General features: G+C 39.8%; 1 protein-coding gene across 1 annotated transcript; it reads right to left on the bottom strand.

Moving 5' to 3' along the window:
• Positions 1–230: 230 nt before the first annotated feature.
• On the bottom strand, positions 231–21,706 carry LOC143739998 (single-minded homolog 1-like). Its single transcript, XM_077232013.1, has 11 exons — positions 21,393–21,706; positions 18,308–18,405; positions 17,829–17,918; positions 16,803–16,911; positions 15,872–15,957; positions 15,583–15,782; positions 14,848–14,954; positions 10,949–11,096; positions 4,855–5,002; positions 3,419–3,698; positions 231–735 (listed from the first exon to the last, which is right to left on the bottom strand). Exons 1-11 carry the CDS (start codon positions 21,565–21,567, stop codon positions 368–370), a joined length of 1,809 nt encoding a protein of 602 aa, XP_077088128.1. The 5' UTR covers positions 21,568–21,706; the 3' UTR covers positions 231–367.
• Between the last annotated feature and the right edge of the window lie 252 nt (positions 21,707–21,958).

The raw sequence follows: 21,958 nt of genomic DNA, 5'->3' as shown, positions 1-21,958 counted from the left end.
CATGTTTTATGTCATAACTGACATTAGTCAAAATTTCAATTTATGGTCATAGTTTTGAATTTGATTCTCATAATTTAAATGATTATCTCTTAAAATTCTCATTACTGTAAATAATATTACAGTAAAAATTTTATTCGAAAATACAATTTTCGAATTTGAAAGCAATGATCAGTAAACACTGCAAAAGTGCATCGAAATAATGAGAATTAATGTGAAAATGTCCTTAATCGACATGAAAATTCAAGCCACAGATATTCTTTTTAAAATACACTTCATTTTCTTCACGCAAAACATAATTCCTTCGTGTCTCCGGTTTGAGATTTGACCCACACAGGGATTTTTCCTTCTTTTTTTCCGTGTTTTCCCGTCAGCTGCCGTTGCTGATGATGACGGATGTGCCGTTGTGTGTGTGTGTGTGTGTGGCGCTCGTCTGAAAGTGCATGTGTGAGTTCACGTCGTAAGGCCTGGTCCCGTGCTGGTCGTGATCGGGGCTCAGGATGATCCGGGGCCCCGGGGCCCCTCGGCACACCCTGGAGGAGAACAGCACAGAGGAGGGATAATCTCTCATCTGAACGTCCTCCACTTTAATCATCTCCTGTTTGGCTCTGATCAGGGTCTCCATCCTCTCCGCCTCCCGAGGGTTTGAGGGAAACGGTCCGTTGTCATGGCAACTGTCTCCGGAATCACCCGACGACGCTCCCGGAGAACTGAGCGCGCGCTCCTCGTCCCAGTGAGCTTTTCATGAAACACACACACACACACACACACACACACACACAGAAAATCTGAATGATTTCACATCAAAGTAATAAGAATTACTGAAAATGAAAATATTGCCAGATTGCAAAAATAAAAGATTTTAAAATGGAAGACGCCGTTTTCCGCCAAAAATCATGCTTTTTTAAATAATAATGATGCCATATCAAAATTATGACTTTTGACTATCTCATAATTCACATTTTTTAATCTCAAATTTACTTTATATCTTAGAATTGTGGCTTAGTGTGTCAATTTAGACCATCTCACAATACATTATTTTTGTCATTTCAGTTTTTTTATCTCATAATTCTGATTTAGTATCTCAGTGAGCTGTCGATGAAACACACACACGCGCGCGCGCGTGCTGTACAGCCAAATTCGGCAAAATCTGAATGATTTCGCATCAAAGTAATGAGAATTACTGAAAATGAAAATATTGCCAGATTGCAAAAATAAAGATTCTAAAATGGAAGACGCCCGTTTCCGCCATGCTTTTTCATGCTTTTTTCATGCTTTTTTAAATAATAATGATGAAATAAAAAGTAAAAATTATGACTTTTGACTATTTATCTCATAATTTACATTTTTTTATCTCAAATTTACTTCATATCTTAGAATTGTGGCTTAGTGTGTCAATTTGGACTACCTCACAATTACATTTTTTTGTCATCATTTCAGTTTTTTTATCTCATGATTCTGATTTAGTATCTCAGTGAGCTGTCGATGAAACACACACACACACACACACACACACACACGCTGTACAGCCAAATACGGCAAAATCTGAATGATCTCGCATCAAAGTAATGAGAATTACGGGGGAAAATGTTCTTTAGTAACATGAAAATAAAATATTTTAAAACAGACTACTGTGGAAGCCCATTTCCCCCAAAAATCATGCTTTTGTAAATAATAATTCTGATTAAAAAATTATGACACTTTTTATCTCATAATTGAAATTTTCTTTTATTTAAAATTTTACTTTGTATCTCATAATTGTGGCTTAATTTGTCAATTTTAAATCTCAAATCTTAGTGTCACAATTTAGATTTTTTGTCATAATTTCAATTTTTTAATCTCATTATTATGATTTAGTGTCATAGTTTCGATTTTCTCATAGTGTCAGTTTTTTAAATCTTATAATTCTGATTTAGTATCTCATAATTTTGATGGTCTAATAATTTTGACATTTATGTCCTAACTGACATAAATCAAAATTATGACTGTCAAAATTTCGACCTTTTGGTCAGAGTTTTGAATTTGATCCTCATAATTTAATCTCAAAATTGACTTAGTATGTCATAATTAACTATTAATTAATTAGTATGTCATAATTTCGACTTTATCTCATTTTCTACTTTTTATGTCATGATGATTTAGCATCCCATAATTTACACTATTTTTTTAATCTCATAATTATGATTTAGTATCTCATAATTATGATTTAGTATGTCAATCTCATAATTTCAACATTTTTGTCATACTTTCAATTTTTAATCTCATAATTGACTTTTTGTTATAACTATAATTTAGTATGTCAATCTCATAATTTTGACATTTTACATCATAATTGACCAAAATTCTGACAGTCAATATGTGGCAGATATGGGCTTCAATAGACTTAATTTTCTACATGCAGAATTAAATGTTCCCTTTTCTTGAGATTTGGCTTGCACGTGTTTCTGCTGTAAACAGTAACGAGAGAACAGTGTCATAAAGGGATTTCCCTTCATTTTTCCATTGATTTATGTTTCAGCAGTTCTGAAATAATGCAAAACAAACAGTCCTTCCTTCTTCCTTCATTTACACTCGTCTCTCTTCTCTTGTGTGTGTGTGTGTGTGTGTGTGTGTGTGTGTGTGTGTGTGTGTGTGTGTGTGTGTGTGTGTGTGAATATCTGCGTGCTGAAACTCACTGATGAATGATTATGAAGTTTTGTGTTTATACATTTATACGTATATCTTTAGTCTATAATCCACGTGTTAGAGTGCATTAAGTAAAGTTGTGAATAAATGGTAATTTTAAAAAAACGTGTTTATATTAGTGCTGTGCAACGATTAATCACGATTTTGTGATTTTTGTGTAGTTTGTGTTTACATAATATATACGTGTGTTCTGTGTATAATTATTTTGTATAAATAAATACACACGTGTGCATGTATATATTTAAGAAAAATGTGTTATTTCCACATAAAATATTTATATTAATATATAATATTAATTATATATGAATATATACAGTATATACATGCAAATTTATATATTCTTAAATATATACATGCATGTGTGTGTATTTATAAATACAAAATAATTATACACAGTACACACACATATATTACGTTAACAAACCTTTATTTTGGATGCGATTAATCGTTGCCCAGCTCTATAGTTTAGATATAAATATGAATATCAATCACTTTATCAAGGGAACACACCCCAATTAACACGTGGCCAAGATGACATCATGTAAAAGTTGTTTTGATGAAAGATTATGATTCCCAGCAAGGACGCATTAAATTAAAAAAATTCTGAATATTGAGGAATCCTAAACTCTCATGCTTTCCACAAACAGGCTGTTTTTTTTTTTGATTCAGAAAAGTTGCAAATCAACATATCAGAGAGATTTCTGCAGGATCATGTGACACATTTTAAATCACTGACCGTGAGGATGATGAAACACTCTTCCGTCTCGTGTGGCGTCCCACCATCCCTCTCTCCCGTAACGAGCTCCCTGCTCACACACCGGTGTGTGTGTGTGTGTGTGTGAGGTCACGTGCATCACGTCAGCCGGAGCGAGGCCGTAACACAGAGAAACTCCCGCCGGTTCTGACGGGTCTCCCGGATCCGGGCGCTGCGGGGAGGCGGAGTCAGTCTGAGGGCTGCCGTCCCATTGGCTGTCGGGATCCGAGTCCGAGCGATCCGGCGGGAAGCCTGTGAACTGCTGGAAAAATACCCAAAATTATATCTGGTGTCTGAATATATGTGCTCCCATGTACAGTCAAACCAAATATTATTCAGACAAAAGTTTGTGTTTACATAGTATATGTCTGTGTTCTGTTTAATTATGAAATTATAAAAAACTGTAAAATTACAGTTACAAAATTTGGGACTAAAAATTATTCAGACACCAGATATAATTTTTTGTACTAGTGTGTGCAGGACACTATAGTTCATTTATGTGAGTGAGGAGAGCAAAATAAACTATAAACTGTGATATATTACACCCAAATATTCTTCATACAGTGACTACCAGTAAAATGTAAATGATTGGGACACTTTGAGCTGATCATGTTTTGCTGAAGTGTTTTTTCTTTAATAACTAATGCACATTTTTACACCACAGACTGAACAACATGAAGCATTGCTTGGTGATTGGTTGAGCTAAACTGGTATTATCTAATTGTGTAGTTAAATTTACCAGCTGACAGATATTCAACATAATTCATGTGTGAGAGTGTGTGTGAAATATCAACTGATTTCATAACTCTGAGCTCTTCTCATAATTTATTACCATTTTCTAAACTATAGTGAGTAAACTGTGATAATGTGAGAAATATTGAAGGTGTGTGGTTTGACAGTGTTGTGTTGCAACATTATTAGTGCTGAGAGTGTGTGTGTGTGTGTGTGAGAGTGTGAGTGTGAGAGTGTGTGAGAGAGTGTGAGAGTGTGTGTGAGTGTGTGAGAGTGTGTGAGAGAGTGTGAGAATGTGTGAGTGTGTGAGAGTGTATGAGAGAGTGTGAGTGTGTGTGAGAGTGTGTGAGTGTGTGAGAGAGTGTGAGAGTGTGTGAGAGACTGTGAGTGAGTGTGTGAGAGTGTGTGAGAGAGTGTGAGTGTGTGAGAGACTGTGAGTGTGTGAGAGTGTGGGAGTGTGTGAGAGTGTGTGAGAGTGTGTGAGAGTGTGTGAGAGTGTGAGAGTGTTTGAGAGTGTGTGAGAGTGTGTGAGTGTGTGAGAGCGTGTGAGTGTGTGAGAGTGTGTGAGATTGTGTGAGTGTGTGAGAGTGTGTGAGATTGTGTGAGAGGATGTGAGAGTGTGTTTGAGTGTGTGAGAGTGTGTGAGAGAGTGTGAGAATGTGTGAGTGTGTGAGAGTGTGTGATACCTGTGAGTAAGGAGAAACCGAGGTCTTGCTCCTGGCGTTGGACACCTGAGGCTTGTCCTCGCGCTCGTGATGGTTTGTGTACGGGAACGCAGGTTTACTGGGATTCAACTGGTCCAGAGAGAGCAGCAGGCCTTTATATTCAGTGTCCCTAAACACACACACACACGCACGCACGCACACACACACACACACACACAGACACACATACACACATGCACGCACGCACACACACACACACACACACACACGCACGCACGCACGCACGCACGCACACACACACACACACACACACACAGACACACATACACACACACGCACGCACACACACACACACACGCACACAGACACACACACACACACATCCTCATGTGGTAACACTATAACACTATTCCTTCATTAATAAATAACTACACAGGAACAAATGAGTAACGTACTATTAACATTCTAGTAACGACTTAACTAACGAGAAACTCTGATTAATAAATTAGTGAGTAATAGCGCTCAGTTGAATGTGATAGTTCACTTTTAGCTAATCAATAACTAATATTTATCGTACCTCTCAGGGAGCCTCCCTGAAGGAGGGAACGGAGGACGTAGTCGACGTCGACTGAATGGGGATCGCGTCAGAGAGCCTATCATCTTCGAGTACTATTGAACGAGCCAATGTAATTGGCGTGCATGATTCGCATCACACACTCCGCCCCCGTGGCGCGGTATAAATACGGAAGTGGATGCACGCACTAGTTGCTTTTTCGCTGAGGAGCCGAGCGTAACCCGGAGTCAGCGGTGGTCCAGCGGTAATGGCAAAGGGATTACGTCCTCCGTTCCCTCCTTCAGGGAATGGTGGGTTGCATACGCAACCAGGACGTTCCCTTTCAGTCGATAACGTCGGACGTAGTCGACGTCTACTGAATGGGGATAACCTTTGAAAGCGCCACTAAAGCTGCCACCTTTCAGTGCCTAGACAAAAGCCTCCTGATGCCCCCGCAATTAAGGCGGGGAAGGACAGCGCCAGGCCAGGGAAGTCACTGCTGTTCCTACAGGACCACCGGGAAAGCGTTCCCGTACATTGGAAGGAAGGGACGCTGCGGAAACACATCCTACCCAAAGGGAGGTAAATGTGGAAAATACACATATGAACCGGGCTCACGGTGAAACTGGCTTCATGAGAAGGGAGCCCACGGGAAGCAGCGGTTCAACTTAGTGTCGTCCAGCCCCCAACTCTAGAATCTGTTTAGCAAAGCATATTGTCAACACCCAGGCGGAGCACTTTACACTCATCATAGAGGAGCTCAACACCTAAGTGGACATGTTGCATCTCGGAATTTTTACCGAAATGAAAGCAAGCGCTAAGTTGCCAACTTTGCTTGGAAACAGCCTTCCCTCTCTGCTGAATTCCTAACAGATATTTGTAGAGCTGGTCTGAGGTCTATGGCTTGGGTTCTGTACACGTCTAACAGCTATAAGTGAACGGACAGAGAAAGCCAGGGCTGGATCTGCCTCCTCCGGGGCAGCGCTTGCAGGCTCACCACCTGCTCCTATTACGGGAGAGGTAGGAACCTTGGGCACAATCCGAGCCGGGGTCTCAGCTTGTGAGAGTTAGCCGGCCCGAACTCCAGGCATAATACGTTGACCGAAAGCGAGCAAGTCCCTACCCTCTAGTAGAGACCACACAAGCAGGAGAACTGATATAACAGAATTTTTAACTCACTGCCTGCAGTGGCTCAGGGGCGATCTCTGCAGTGCAGTTGCACCAGAGATAAGGCCCAAGAGGATAAAGAAGGACGCAAGGATTTACATTACCTTGCTCCTCAGGAACCTGACGATCAGGACGTGCTTCTCCATACTTCTGCATCACGATGAGCGTCGTTTAAACACAGGGTGAAGGAAAACAGCCTACTCCAACCCATCTTGCAGGAAAGAGAGCACTGTTAGTGTTAGAAATACCTAATGTGATGATTATCACTGACTTGAGTGGGATAGCCGAGCCTGAGGTGGGGCAGCAAAGTAGAGAGAGTGGTGTTAGTGTGCTGTGCAACACTTACCTGTCTCCACTAGCGGCAGGGGGCGTGTGAGAAGGCGGATGACCGGGTCCTCGAACGCTGGCCAGTTGGCGACCAAGGGGGAGCAGAGGGGTGTAAGGCTATACAGAGTCACCCTCTTGGGACCCAGGACCAGATGAAATTGCTCTCTCTTTGAAGTGCGGGTACCGTTTGCTCCGCCTTTTTTTTTTTTTGAGGAGCCAGCGGCGGAACAGACACACACACGCAAACAAAGACTCCACCTGGCATTCACCAGGGGGGAGGGAGTGATCGTGCCAGCTCCAAGAGCACCTCATCCATCCCTGGGCGGCCCGCTCCGGAATGCTTTCGCTGTCGCTTGCCACCTGGTTTGGCAGCGCCTGGAGCGGGCTGGGCGTCTCTACTGCGGCCGGCTCCATGCTGAGGCCTGGGTGGAGGCTGCTGCCTGAGGCACAGCAGGAGCGGCCGCCGGAGAACGCCCTCGGCGGTCGAGCAGGCGGAGGAGCTGCCACCGGCGGCGGGTGGAGGCAGCAGCTGGCCGCCAGGGCAGGATGTGCCGGATGACCTCCGTCTGCGCTTGAGCGGCAGAGAACTGTTGGCTGCAATTCTCCAACGCGTCGCCGACCAGCCCAACCTGGGAAATTGGGGAGACCAGGAACCGAACCTTGTCCGCATCCGCCATATCAACCAGGCTGAGCCAACGATGGCGCTCCTGGACCACTAAGGTGGACATCGCCAGACATATCACGCACGCTACGACACTCGTGCCCCGGAGGGCGAGGTCGGATGCAGTTCGGTGCTCACCTATGAGCGCACGGTCTGGATTACCCTCGTGCATGCCATGGGTGCCCTGGCCTGACAGACCTGAAGCAACGCCATGCCATGCAAGAGGAAGCTGCTTGCCCACAGGCTTTGTAAGCTCTGCCCGTCGGAACGGACGAAAACTCACAGGCCTTATGGGGGAGACGAGGATCCCCCCAAAAGGCAGCGGCCGTCGGACACAGGTGTACCTGTGTCGACAGACCGCTCCAATGGAGGGACACACCTTGCAACCCTTCACCGTTCCTCCATCAAGGGTAGTGAGGGGGAAAAGCTATTCAGGCAGTTTCTGGCAGAGAAAGATGCTGTTCACCACCTGATAAGCTCTCCATGCATTTCGGGAAAGAAAGGCACTGGGGCGGTGAGCTGAGAACCAGCGCGGCCCGCCCCAAGATACCAAACTCCAGATTCCAACTGAGACTGAACGGGACAGGGTGGAGTTTCCACTCGAGCCCGGCAGCCCGGCGGCCCATTTCAGCAAAGCTGACATTTCTGGATCTGGCTTGGGCAACATTACACTCCCAGAAGGAGATAACACAGCCAAGTCGTCATTTCCAGAGGCCAGCTCACCGTCCGATGCTGCTATCGACATCTTATCCTCAGGGGGAACCCCCATTGAAACAGCTGATCAGTCCATTACAGAGGGAACAGTATGCTCAACAGGAATTCCATCAGCTGCGGTGTGAAGGCGAGTCTCGATCTCAACACCGCGACAGTCATATTCCCGCAATGAGAACATGAACCGTCCACAAAAGCTGCCTCAGCATGCTGAAACTATAAGCACATATGCATACATATTTATATACTATATTTATAAAATATAGCCCAAACACGTGATGCAACAATTGTGACCGTCAAAGAGGAAAAGGGAACGATCGCATCCAGAAACGCACAGGTGGAATGACATCTTGAAAAAGACGCAAACGCACCCGTGTTGCTCTTTCAGAATACAGGACCGTCACCAGTGCCGGAGCACACAGGGGAATGACCACGGCAAAACTGAACAGAGAACTGAAACAGTGAAGCACTCACTTTTCCGCCCTCTAACCAGCCGTCAACACACACAAACATTTAGAAATTTGTTGCTGTTAAAACAGCAGTTGAGAGCTCCAAACTCGCGATCACCGCTGCACTCGCGCTGTAGACACCAGCACTGGGAGAGTCTTCCTGAAGAACACCGACACACTCGCTCGTTGTAGACAACAGCACTCTCAGAGACATCAAACGATCGGCTCCGAAGCGAAAGGCAACTACTGCGTGCATCCACTTCCGTATTTATACCCGCGCCGCGGGGGCGGAGTGTGTGATGCGAATCACGCACGCCAATTACATTGGCTCGTTCAATAGTACTCGAAGATGATAGGCTCTCTTACGCGATCCCCATTTAGTCGACGTCGACTACGTCCGACGTTATCAACTGAAAGGGAACTACTATATACAGGTTCATAATTAACATGAAAAATGCATAATGTATAATATTAGGTAACGGTAACCCACTAGTAAGGACTCGAGTGTTACTACATCCTACTAAAGGAACTACTCATTATTTAGATCAGTATCTAAAGTGAATAGCATTATAACTCCCTATTATAGAGTTATTATTGTAAGCTTTTTGTAAGATTTTTAATAGTAATTCCTTCTGATGGATTTGATAACTTTAGCCATTACTAGTGTGTTCCCATAATCTGCACTTTAAAATCCTGATCCATTCCTGATGAAAAGACTAGTTGCTATTATTATTACTACTACTTTTAATATTCTTACTTTATTGTATTTTTATATAAGACTATATTATCATATCTTCCTCATCCTCCAGTTATTACTTTTTATTTTATTTTATTTTTTTAAACATTTTACTGTTATTATCATCTTCATTATTATTGTTGTCATTGGTTTGTTTGTTTTTTGTTTTATTTATTTATTATTATTATTTAGTTATTAATTTTATTACGTCTGTTGTATCTGTAAGATGTTCCTCTGTTAAGATATTTCCACTCACACACCCAGTTATACTTGCACACACGCGTACACACGCACACACACACACACACACACACACGCGCACACACACGCGTACACACGCACACACACACACGCGCACACACACGCGTACACACACGCGTACACACACACACACACACACACGCGCGTACACACACGCGTACACACACACACACACACACACACACACACACACACACACACACACACACACACACTGTTATATATGTTTTGTGTGTTTGTTTATGAACGTGGACTGGGTGTTTTTTGTTGTATCAGTCACCAGTAAGTATTTGATTGCATAATAAAACATTTTTTTTTTAAATTTACTGATCCAAATAATTAGTAGTTCCTTTAGAAAAATGTAATAACACTTGAGTCATTACTAATGGGTTAGCATTACCTACCTTATACAATACATTATAATTATTGATATTAATTATGAACCTGTATATAATAGTTTGTTCTCTATGAAAAAAATATTAGCTATTGATTAGCTAATAGTGAACCACCACATTCAACTGAGCTTTAGTACTTAATAATTCTCTAATCAGAGTTTCTTGTTAGTTAGTAGTTATAGAATGTTAATAGTGCGTTACTCGTTTGTTCTTGTGCAGTTATTCATTAATAAAGGAACAGTGTTATATAGTGTTACCCCTCATGTTATTATGATGATGTCACTGACTGTGGCAGTCGTGACCCCTGACCCCTGAACATGAATCCTGAGCGCTTGTGAAATGTGTCTCATTGATTTCACACCTGTGGTTTTGTGTTGGTGACCTTTGACCCCGCAGCCTCTATCTGAACTCCAGACAGTAAACAGCCTTTATTCGGCTCTTATCAGGAAACTGTACGTTTGTATAATGAGAAGCAGGTTTTACATCCTTTCTGATATTGATATTGTGCTGTGAGTTTCAGATGACCTCAGTTTGACCCCGCACTCTTTTATATTAACTAAAAATCTGCAGCTCTCAAATCTCATTTGCATACATGCATATTCAAATTTGGCGTATGAAGACGTGTTTATACATCATAAAGTTAAATGCATCTCTATAAAGGAAAACCACAATGGTGAGTAAATGATTGAAATCCCCTGAAATACTGTCGCTTTGTTCCCTGGTCACAGGTGTGTGTGTGTGTGTGTGTGTGTGTGTGTGTGTGTGTGTGTGTGTGTGTGTGTGTGTGTGTGTGTGTGTGTGTGTGTGTGTGTGTGTGTGTGTGTGAAGAGTGTGTGTGAAGAGTGTGGGACTCACGTGAGGACGTAATTGACGCTGACGATGCAGTGCGGTCGAGACGAACGACTGTTGTGGACGATTGTGGCGTAACTCTGAACCCAAACCCATCCGCCGTGTTTCGACAAGAAGCGGTAATACTTAGTGGTGACCTGCCCTTTCACAAGCACTGCACACACACACACGCACACACACACACGCACGCACATGCACACGCATATGCACACACACGCACACACACAAATCACATGTATGAAACATTAAACTGCTCTTGAATGGCTCATGTTTCACTTTACATTAGATAATGTTACACTCCTAGAAGAAAAGGTTCTATATGGGACCTTAAAGGGTTCCATCGGATGATTTATATATATGCATTAATATATATATTTATGTATATATACTGACCTTCACAGACCACATTACAAAGACAGCTCGATCATGCAGGTTTGCAATGCACAACATCAGGAAGATCAGGCCTTTCCTAACTGAGAATGCAACACAACTTCTCGTCCAGGCCCTGGTTATTTCTAGGCTTGATTACTGCAACTGGACTTCCATCATGTGCAACTAAACCTCTACAAATGATCCAGAATGCTGCAGCCCGTCTCGTCTTCAACGAGCCCAAAAGGGCCACGTCACTCCTCTCCTCATCTCTCTGCACTGGCTACCACTCGCGGCTCGCATCAAGTTCAAGGCATTGACGCTTGCTTACAGATCGAGCACAGGCTCAGCTCCGTCCTACTTTCACTCGCTCCTCGAGTCTACATCCCTACCAGAAGCCTATGATCGGTCAATGAGCGACGGCTCGTGGTACCATCTCAGCGAGCCACAAAATCACTGTCCAGAACATTCTCATTCACGGCTCCATGCTTGTGGAATGATCTCCCCACCCTCGTCCGTAATGCAGAATCCCTGACAGCATTCAAAAGACAACTGAAAACTCATCTCTTCCATGAGTACTTAACATAAAAAAAATTAAATAAATAAATAAATAAAAAATCCTTCTCTTTTAAATCTTTCCTTCCCTTTTAAATCTTCCCTTGTCTGGCTTATGCTACTGTGAGCAATCCCTGAACTTTGTATTTTGAGCACGTCTTGCGTCGTTCTTCCCTCTTCACGATGACTCGCTTACTTTAGTCCTCAGTTGTAAGTCGCTAAATGTCTGCTAAATGACTAAATGTAAATGTAAATATATATATATATATATAAATAAACTCTCCATTACACTGTGCCACTATGAAAGCTTGTTTCCGCCACAGGATAAAACATAAAAAAGGTAATTACGACTTTTTATCTAACAATTCTGACTATATCTTGCAATTCTGACTTTATATCTCGCAATTCTGACTATATCTTGCAATTCTGACTTTATATCTCGCAATTCTGACTTTATATCTCGCAATTCTGACTTTATATCTCGCAATTCTGACTATATCTTGCAATTCTGACTTTATATCTCGCAATTCTGACTTTATATCTCGCAATTCTGACTTTATATCTCGCAATTCTGACTATATATCTCGCAATTCTGACTTTATATCTCGCAATTCTGACTTTATATCTCGCAATTCTGACTTTATATCTCGCAATTCTGACTTTATAACTCACAATTATGACTTTATATCTCGCAATTCTGTCTTTATATCTCACAATTATGACTTTATATCTCGCAATTCTGACTTTATATCTCGCAATTCTGTCTTTATATCTCACAATTATGACTTTATATCTCGCAATTCTGACTTTATATGTTGCAATTCTGACTATATCTTGCAATTCTGACTTTATATCTCGCAATTCTGACTTTATATCTCGCAATTCTGACTTTATATCTCGCAATTCTGACTTTATATCTCGCAATTCTGACTTTATAACTCGCAATTCTGACTTTATATCTCGCAATTCTGACTATATATCTCGCAATTCTGACTTTATATCTCGCAATTCTGACTTTATATCTTGCAATTCTGACTATATCTTGCAATTCTGACTTTATATCTTGCAATTCTGACTTTATATCTCGCAATTCTGACTTTATATCTCGCAATTCTGACTTTATATCTCGCAATTCTGACTTTATATCTCGCAATTCTGACTTTATATCTCGCAATTCTGACTTTATATCTCGCAATTCTGACTTTATATCTCGCAATTCTGACTTTATATTTCGCAATTCTGACTTTATATCTCGCAATTCTGACTTTATATCTCGCAATTCTGACTTTATATCTCGCAATTCTGACTTTATAACTCACAATTATGACTTTATATCTCGCAATTCTGTCTTTATATCTCACAATTATGACTTTATATCTCGCAATTCTGACTTTATATCTCACAATTCTGACTTTATATCTCGCAATTCTGACTTTATATCTCGCAATTCTGACTTTATGTCTTGCAACTCTGAGATGTAAACTTGCAATTGTGAAATAAAATGTTGCAATTATCTTTTAAAATGTTTTATTCTGTGGTGGAAACAATCTTCCATAGAGCCACAGTCAAATGCTCCGAACAAACATATAATCCTCCAGTGCGCAATTCTGACTTTATATCTCGCAATTCTGACTTTATAACTCACAATTATGACTTTATATCTAGCAATTCTGACTTTATATCTCACAATTCTGACTTTATATCTCACAATTCTGACTTTATAACTCACAATTCTGAATTAAAATCTCGCAATTCTGACTTTATATCTCACAATTCTGACTTTATATCTCACAATTCTGACTTTATATCTCACAATTCTGACTTTATAACTCACAATTCTGAATTAAAATCTCGCAATTCTGACTTTATATCTCACAATTCTGACTTTATATCTCACAATTCTGACTTTATATCTCGCAATTCTGACTTTATATCTCACAATTCTGAGTTTATATCTCGCAATTCTGACTTTATAACTCACAATTCTGACTTTATATCTCGCAATTCTGACTTTATATCTCGCAATTCTGACTTTATATCTCGCAATTCTGACTTTATATCTCGCAATTCTGACTTTATATCTCGCAATTCTGACTTTATATCTTGCAATTCTGACTATATCTTGCAATTCTGACTTTATATCTCGCAATTCTGACTTTATATCTCACAATTCTGACTTTATAACTCACAATTCTGACTTTATATCTCGCAATTCTGACTTTATATCTCACAATTCTGACTTTGTATCTCACAATTCTGACTTTATATCTCGATATTCTGACTTTATATCACACAATTCTGACTTTATATCTCGCAATTCTGACTTTATATCTCGATATTCTGACTTTATATCACACAATTCTGACTTTATCTCTCGCAATTCTGACTTTATATCTTGCAATTCTGACTATATCTTGCAATTCTGACTTTATATCTCGCAATTCTGACTTTATATCTCACAATTCTGACTTTATAACTCACAATTCTGACTTTATATCTCGCAATTCTGACTTTATATCTCACAATTCTGACTTTATATCTCGATATTCTGACTTTATATTTCGCAATTCTGACTTTATATCTCGCAATTCTGATTTTATAACTCACAATTCTGACTTTATATCTCGCAATTCTGACTTTATATCTCGCAAATCTGACTTTATATCTCACAATTCTGACTTTATATCTCGCAATTCTGATTTTATAACTCACAATTCTGACTTTATATCTCGCAATTCTGACTTTATATCTCACAATTCTGACTTTATGTCTTGCAACTCTGAGATGTAAACTTGCAATTGTGAAATAAAATGTTGCAATTATCTTTTAAAATGTTTTATTCTGTGGTGGAAACAATCTTCCATAGAGCCACAGTCAAATGCTCCGAACAAACATATAATCCTCCAGTGCGATATATATATACGGTATATATATATATATATGTGAATACAGTATGTTTGTACTGTATTAGGAAGACTCACAGAGGTGATGAGCGCAGCGCAGGTGAAAACTGTCACAGCTGTGCACGTGATGATACAGGGTCTTCTCAATCAGGTCCTGTGGTTCATATCCTGTCAGCTCTGAAACCCTTATAGACACAGAACACACAAGAATCAGCACTGACCGTGAAACAAATCAAGTTCTTCCTCAGAGTTTCTGTCCCGTTTTCCAGCACAAATATCTAAACTTTCTTAAATCAAGATACCGTTACTGGAGAAGCAAAATTACTGAAGATATTTAGATGTGAAAAATGCAAGTTTTTGTTTAAAACAAGAACAAATATCTGACAATGGATTCAGAAAAATAAACTTAATTAAAAAAAAAAAAACAGGATTATTTTTTCTGACTCCATTGTCAGATATTTGTTCTTGTTTTAAACACAAACTCACTTCATTTTGATGCATTTTTCAGAAAACAAAACTTTACAAGCTAACAAAAATATTATATCCCAAGAATTTTTTATTGAACATTAAGGGAACATTAACATTGTATTATTCCTCAAACATTATGGGACGTTACTTTTGAATCTAAGCGTTCTGAAACAACATTTAAAAAAAGTTACATTTAAAAACAAACATCAACTGAAACATTCCAGAAAAAGTAAATTCATTTTGATTTAAGAATGTTTAGATATCTGCACTGGAAACCGAGACAGAAACACAGATGTTTTTTGCAGTGTGACGGTGTGTATGCTGTATATTACAGCTCACGCTCACCTTGAGTCCAGGAAAATGAGCTTCATGTCCAGACTGGCCCGAAACATGAACATGTTGCTGTGGAGTTTGATCTCGGTGACGGCACTGGGCGGTAAAGTGTGTCCCACCGCCACCAGACCCACGTTCTGATAACAGCCGTCGAACAGAGACGAGTCCAGCCCAAACGGCCGGATCTTCAGATAGCCACTGCAGTGGATCACCTGAGGGTCAAAGGTCAACTCTCTCAGTGGCTATAAGTATTACATAATGCAGCATGTAACTAAAACTCTAAATATTCATAACATTGTACCTTATATCCTCCACTCGTGAGTCCAGCGTTACGTTTGGCCAAAACACATTTCATTCTCAAGAAGAACGATCGCTCAACTTCATACTCTAAAATTAGAAAAATTTACTGAGTTTTGGATTTTTCCGGGTTAGGGTTATCAGGAAATGCTGCCATAAACATGCACTAAATGTTAAAGTCCCCCTGTGGTGAAAATCAAACTTTTAATGTTGTTTATGACTGTTTATATGTGGTGTTTTTAATATTCTTTAAGACAAATCATGTGTAAATTCATAAGTCGACAGCATTGCTGAGTATTTTCTCCTTAAAACTGCAGTGAACCAAAGACAGTCTCAAAAACACCTCTGGTGTTTCTGACGTCACAAACTACCTTGTAACCAATCAGATCAACGTGTGATCGTCAACGAGTGGATCTCTGAGTGAGTGAGTGGAGGCGGGGCTCATTTGCATATTCATATAACCGCGGATACTAAATGAGGCAAGGGTGTCGAGTTACATTCAAGATATTTTAAAGGGATAATGCTTAAATACGTAATTTTGGTGATCAAATATGGTTTTAAGGGATACAATTATTGACTACAGGGGGACTTTAAGATAAAACAATGTTTAAATATCATTTATAGAACGGTCTTATAACATTATTAAAGGAGTCATGACAAGAGAAATGAAGTTTGCCGTGATCTTTTGACATATAAGAAGTGTTTGTACCATTAAAACATTCTGCAAGTTTCAGAGCTTAAAACATCATCTTCATTATAAACAAAGCATTAATTAATCAATCAAAAACACTGCGGGATCTTTGATGTCACATGAGCTAATTCATTTGCATATGCCCACCTCCATAACAAGACATCGACCAATTAGAAATGTGTGGGAATTTCTCTGTTGTTCTAGATTAAGTTCTAGATTAAGCAAACCGTGTCTAATTTCTTACCTTGGACGAAGTGTGTGTGATACGACGTTTGTGGCGTCAGAACCGCGGCCATCTCGTCATGATCGGCCGGATGAACATATTCATAAATACTGTTTCCCGTCAACTCTACCTGTGTAAAAAGGACTTCTGTAATTCTACTGGAGCAATTGTGAGATAAAAATGTCGCAATTATCTTTAAAAATATTTTATTGTGGCGGAAGCTAGCTTTAATAGAGCCACAGTCAAACGCTCCGAACAAACATATAATCCTCCAATGCTATATATACATATGTGACCACAGAACCAGTCACAAGGGTTGAGATTTATACATCAAGCTGAATATATAAGCTTTCCATGTGTGGGTTTGTTATGATATGATAATATTTGGCTGAGATACAACTATTGAAAATCTGGAGTCTGAGGGTGCAAAAAAATCGAAAATGATTTTGCTGTATCCATTCTTAAAAATATATATTTTTATATATTTACGGAAGGAAATTTACAAAATATCTTTATGGAACATGATCTTTATTTAATATCCTATTGAGTTTTTGGCATAAAAGACAAATCTATAATTTTGACCCATAGAAATTTATTACCACAAATATACCAGTGCGACTTGTGACTGGTTTTGAGGTCCAGGGTCACACACACACACACATATACACACACACATATATATACACATATTTATTGTCACGGTGAGGTGCAGAAGAAGATGAGGAGTTCAAAAGTTCCAATGCAAAAAGTGTTTACTAACAATATATAACACAAACCGGTACAGACGGGCAGAAGGTTCACACACACAAGCACACACACACACACACACACACACACACACACAGAAACGAGATACAGCTGACAAGACTAACCAGGTAACAGGTGAGACAGATGAACTAATGAGGGTTGCCATGGAAACAAATGAGTGGCGGGAAAACAGAACAAAGGAAGACATGTGACTAATGAACATACAGACAAACACTGAGACGTGACACACATATATATATATATGAAACATGGCCGCCATCAGATGTTAGTGTTCTTCACCTGTGAGAGTCCCAGATGAACCGACGCCGTCTCAGAAATATACATGATCTTTCCGTCTGCAGCAACTACAAATATAAAGCCGTCTAACGTCTGCAGATCAAGAATATCAGACAGGTCATGACAGAAACAACACAGAACACTCTGTAAACAAGCTGCGTTAGACAGGAGAACCAGGCATGTGTGTTACAGGGTTCCTGCGATTACACTATCTTACAGTGTCCTTGTTACATGCACTTTCCATAGTAATAACAGTAAATTATGCATAATTACATGCAAATAACCCTCAACCAAACCCTAATCCTATAGTAAGTACATGTTGTTACTTATTATTACTCAGTACTTACATATATAATTACACTGTAACAGTGACACCTTAAGATTGTGTAAACGATGTTATTATTTACATGTAAAACATTTCCTGCAATATTTCTAAATTATTAAAGCCAATGATAATAATAAAAAAAAAATCTTAACATTACCTGTAGCATCTTGCTGATTATTACCTGGAGTAAATGCGATCCGAGCTCTTGCGCGGTGTTATCTACAGATCGGGCTCGACCCCACACGTCCCCCAAACCTGCAGATATTAACACACATCTTTATCAATAACTCATAATCACATAACTGGGTTTTTGTGCACTTTGGTATATTTCATATACAACTTACATGTTTACATTCAGCCATAACTGAATCTGTTTTTAATTCAAGCCTTTTATAATATTTTATAAAATATCATAATAATAATTGTATTGTTATTATCTGTAATTGTATAATGTCTATATACTCATAATCCTTATTATAACATTCACTTAGCCGTATGCTAAGTGTGCGTGTGCGTGCGTGCGTGCGTGCGTGCGTGCGCGCGTGTGTGTGTGTGTGTGTGTGTGTGTGTGTGTGTGTGTGTGTGAGAGAGAGAGTAATTTTATCGATAGTGTGAGTGAATCTAAGCTCGTGAACAAACAGTGCCGTCGGGAAAGCAAATCACGGACATCAGCCGCAAACACGCGTAAATCACGTGACTGACATGTTAATACACACTAGCTCACGAGCCTGTATGCCCATGGCACATGTAGGCCGATACACACACACACACACACACACTGCTGGACTAATGCCCGGTTTCTGAATTGATCCATTAGTGTAATTGTTCGCACATTGCGGTGAGTTATATGGGAACTATACTGACCAAATGTAAAAAAAATATATATATATGTTTTTTACAGAAAATGTGGAACTAAGGTTAAGAAATCTATTGCAATTATAATACACTGTTACTGTGTATTAGTTTACTACTACTAATTATAAATATTATCAGGCTATTATTATTCTAGGTCTATTTTGGCATTTAGTGCATTTTATTCAGTTTGCGTTTTCTCCACATTTGTATTTTTCCAATCCTGATAAATATGGAGATGAAAAGGCAGAGTGACGATATTGTTTGTATTAGATTGTAGGCACAGAAAAAATAAATGAACGCAGGCCACAAAATTAAGTGTGTTTTTCGACTAAGTGGTTTTATTTATATTAGTTTTTAAAGTGTGTTGTCATTGAATTTTAATATTCTTATTAGGCTATCTGACTTTACAGAGTCTCAGATCGAACATTCATTCTCCACAGATTTGGGGTAAATTTAAACAACATTATGGTGTGACGAACACTTGAAAAAAAAATGCTTTACCAAATTTCACGTTGATAATTGTCTTGGCATCGCTGTAAACTAAGCTGCTTAATTAATGAAAATGATGTTTCTTACAGATGTGGCTTCAAAGAAAGAAGAAAATCATCCGCTCGAGCATCAATTATAATTTCATCTGTTTCTTAAGTGACTCGTGCTCGCGGAGACCAGACAGCCTCACGCGCGCCCGGTGTAATGAGCGCGCAGGGTGCGCAGGCACGCTCGTGACCGCGAGAGATCAGGGCAACTCATCCTCTCACAAACAACACGTCTCTCTCTCTCTCTCTCTCTCTCTCTCTCTCTCTCTCTCTCTCTCTCTCTCTCTCTCTCTCTCTCTCTCACTCTCTCTCTCTCTCTCTCTCTCTCATCCTCTCACAAACAACACGTCTCTCTCTCTCTCTCTCTCTCTCTCATCCTCTCACAAACAACACGTCTCTCTCTCTCTCTCTCTCTCTCTCTCTCTCTCTCTCTCTCTCTCTCTCTCTCTCTCTCTCTCATCCTCTCACAAACAACACGTCTCTCTCTCTCTCTCTCTCTCTCACTCTCTCTCTCTCTCTCTCTCTCTCTCTCTCTCTCATCCTCTCACAAACAACACGTCTCTCTCTCTCTCTCTCTCTCTCTCTCTCTCTCTGTCTCATCCTCTCACAAACAACACGTCTCTCTCTCTCTCTCTCTCTCTCTCTCTCTCTCTCATCCTCTCACAAACAACACGTCTCTCTCTCTCTCTCTCTCTCTCTCTCTCTCTCCTCTCTCTCTCTCTCTCTCTCTCTCTCTCTCTCATCCTCCCACAAACGCCACATCTCTCTCTCTCTCTCTCTCTCTCTCTCTCTATTTCTATCCATCCATCTATCTATCTGTCAAAAAAATGGTTCAAAGTATAATACAAATCACCTTTATTTTCCTGCTTTAAAAAACCCAAATATCAAGCGGTGTCGAAAATTACAATATTTTTATTTGCAAGCATTTCAAACACACTGGAACACATTTAGAATCTGAACAATTAGGCTATTTGATGTATTTCCTGTAAAGTAAAATCGATCTATCAGCTTATTAAGCGCATTTGTATATTGAATGTTCCAGTGACTTTTAGCTGTTAAAAAACAAACAGAAAAAAACAGTCCGTTATGCTGAATGATATTGCATGCAAACTGGTATTCTTACCATATTATTGTAATATATTATCGTAATTATTGTCGGTTTGGTTAGTTGCGTTTAATTATGCATAATTTACAGTTTTTACTGTAACTGTAACATGTGTAACAATGACACTGCATAAATGTATCTTGATTTAAGAATGTTTAAATATTTGCACTGGAAAACAAGACAATATATAAAAATAAAGTGTAACCTAATCGAGCTATAATGAAACAAGCGCTAGAAGATATACAGTAATTGGAAGACGTTTTCAAGTTTATCTGCATAGCGCTTTCTAAAAAATACACATCGTTTGAAAGCAGATTTACTGTTAGACATTTCGTATTGAATGCAGATCTGACAGGTCAATTCAAAACCCATAAATAAACATAATTTCGGCATAATGAAAAAGATAATATGATAGAAAACGGAAGAGTTTATGTGGCATTTCAAAGTATTTTCCCCTCTGACTCTGATATGTTATTGAAACATCATGAAGAACTTACGAAAATAAATCTCGAGCACCGGCCTAAAATGGTTCCTTATTATTGGTATTAATATTAAAAATAAAGTTTCCAAACGGGTGTTTTCCCAGTGATTCCGAAGAGGGTTTTCTCCCTCAGTGTGGAGAATATAATGTTGTAGCGCTGTTAAGAACGTTCCGCGGAATGGAATGTGATGGAACGATGACGCTTTATTTTTGGCGCGCTGCTGAAAGCGTTCAGGGTCGTGTGTGTGTTAAAGAAAGCTCTGACCTTGCGGGAACACCAGCCTCATCTTCAGGTAGCTGCTGGTCAGTCTGATGATGGACGCTTTGTCCAGTTGAGATGTGATCGCGGACGGTAACGGCAACATCTTGGCGAGCTCGTAAAACTCGCTGTTCTCTTTCTCCCGGCGCGTTCTCGCCGCTGTCTTTGATTTCTCCTTCATCTCACCGTTAATAGAGTTCAAATCCCGTTAAAGTGTCAGTCCATCCAGCGAGACACGCAGAGCTCATCGGGACAGGTGTAACACAGACGCGTGGACGCGCATCTGACCCGCGCAGGCCTCAGAAACACAGCAGCGAAACTTTAGCAGTCTGTCCCCGGCAATAAACAAAAGCAAATGCGCATTACTTATGTGCATAATTTCTCAAATACAGAACTCTAAATTGTAGAACGCATGCATTTTCTGTGAAGCTGATTTGAAACGACATATATTGTGAAAAGCGCTATACAAATAAATGTGAAATGTATTGAATAATATTCCGCGTAATTCGTGTATTACCTGATTACACACACGCGGTACAGTTAAACATGTTACTTTATCAAAACTAGCATTT

The sequence above is a fragment of the Siphateles boraxobius genome, unplaced genomic scaffold (assembly GCF_051911475.1).
Source record: "Siphateles boraxobius isolate OS27281-9 unplaced genomic scaffold, OSU_SipBor_1 162, whole genome shotgun sequence".
NCBI classification, from domain to species: Eukaryota; Metazoa; Chordata; class Actinopteri; order Cypriniformes; family Leuciscidae; genus Siphateles; species Siphateles boraxobius.
The sequence above is the reverse complement of the archived record's forward strand: the minus strand, read 5'-3'. Positions and strand labels throughout refer to the sequence as shown.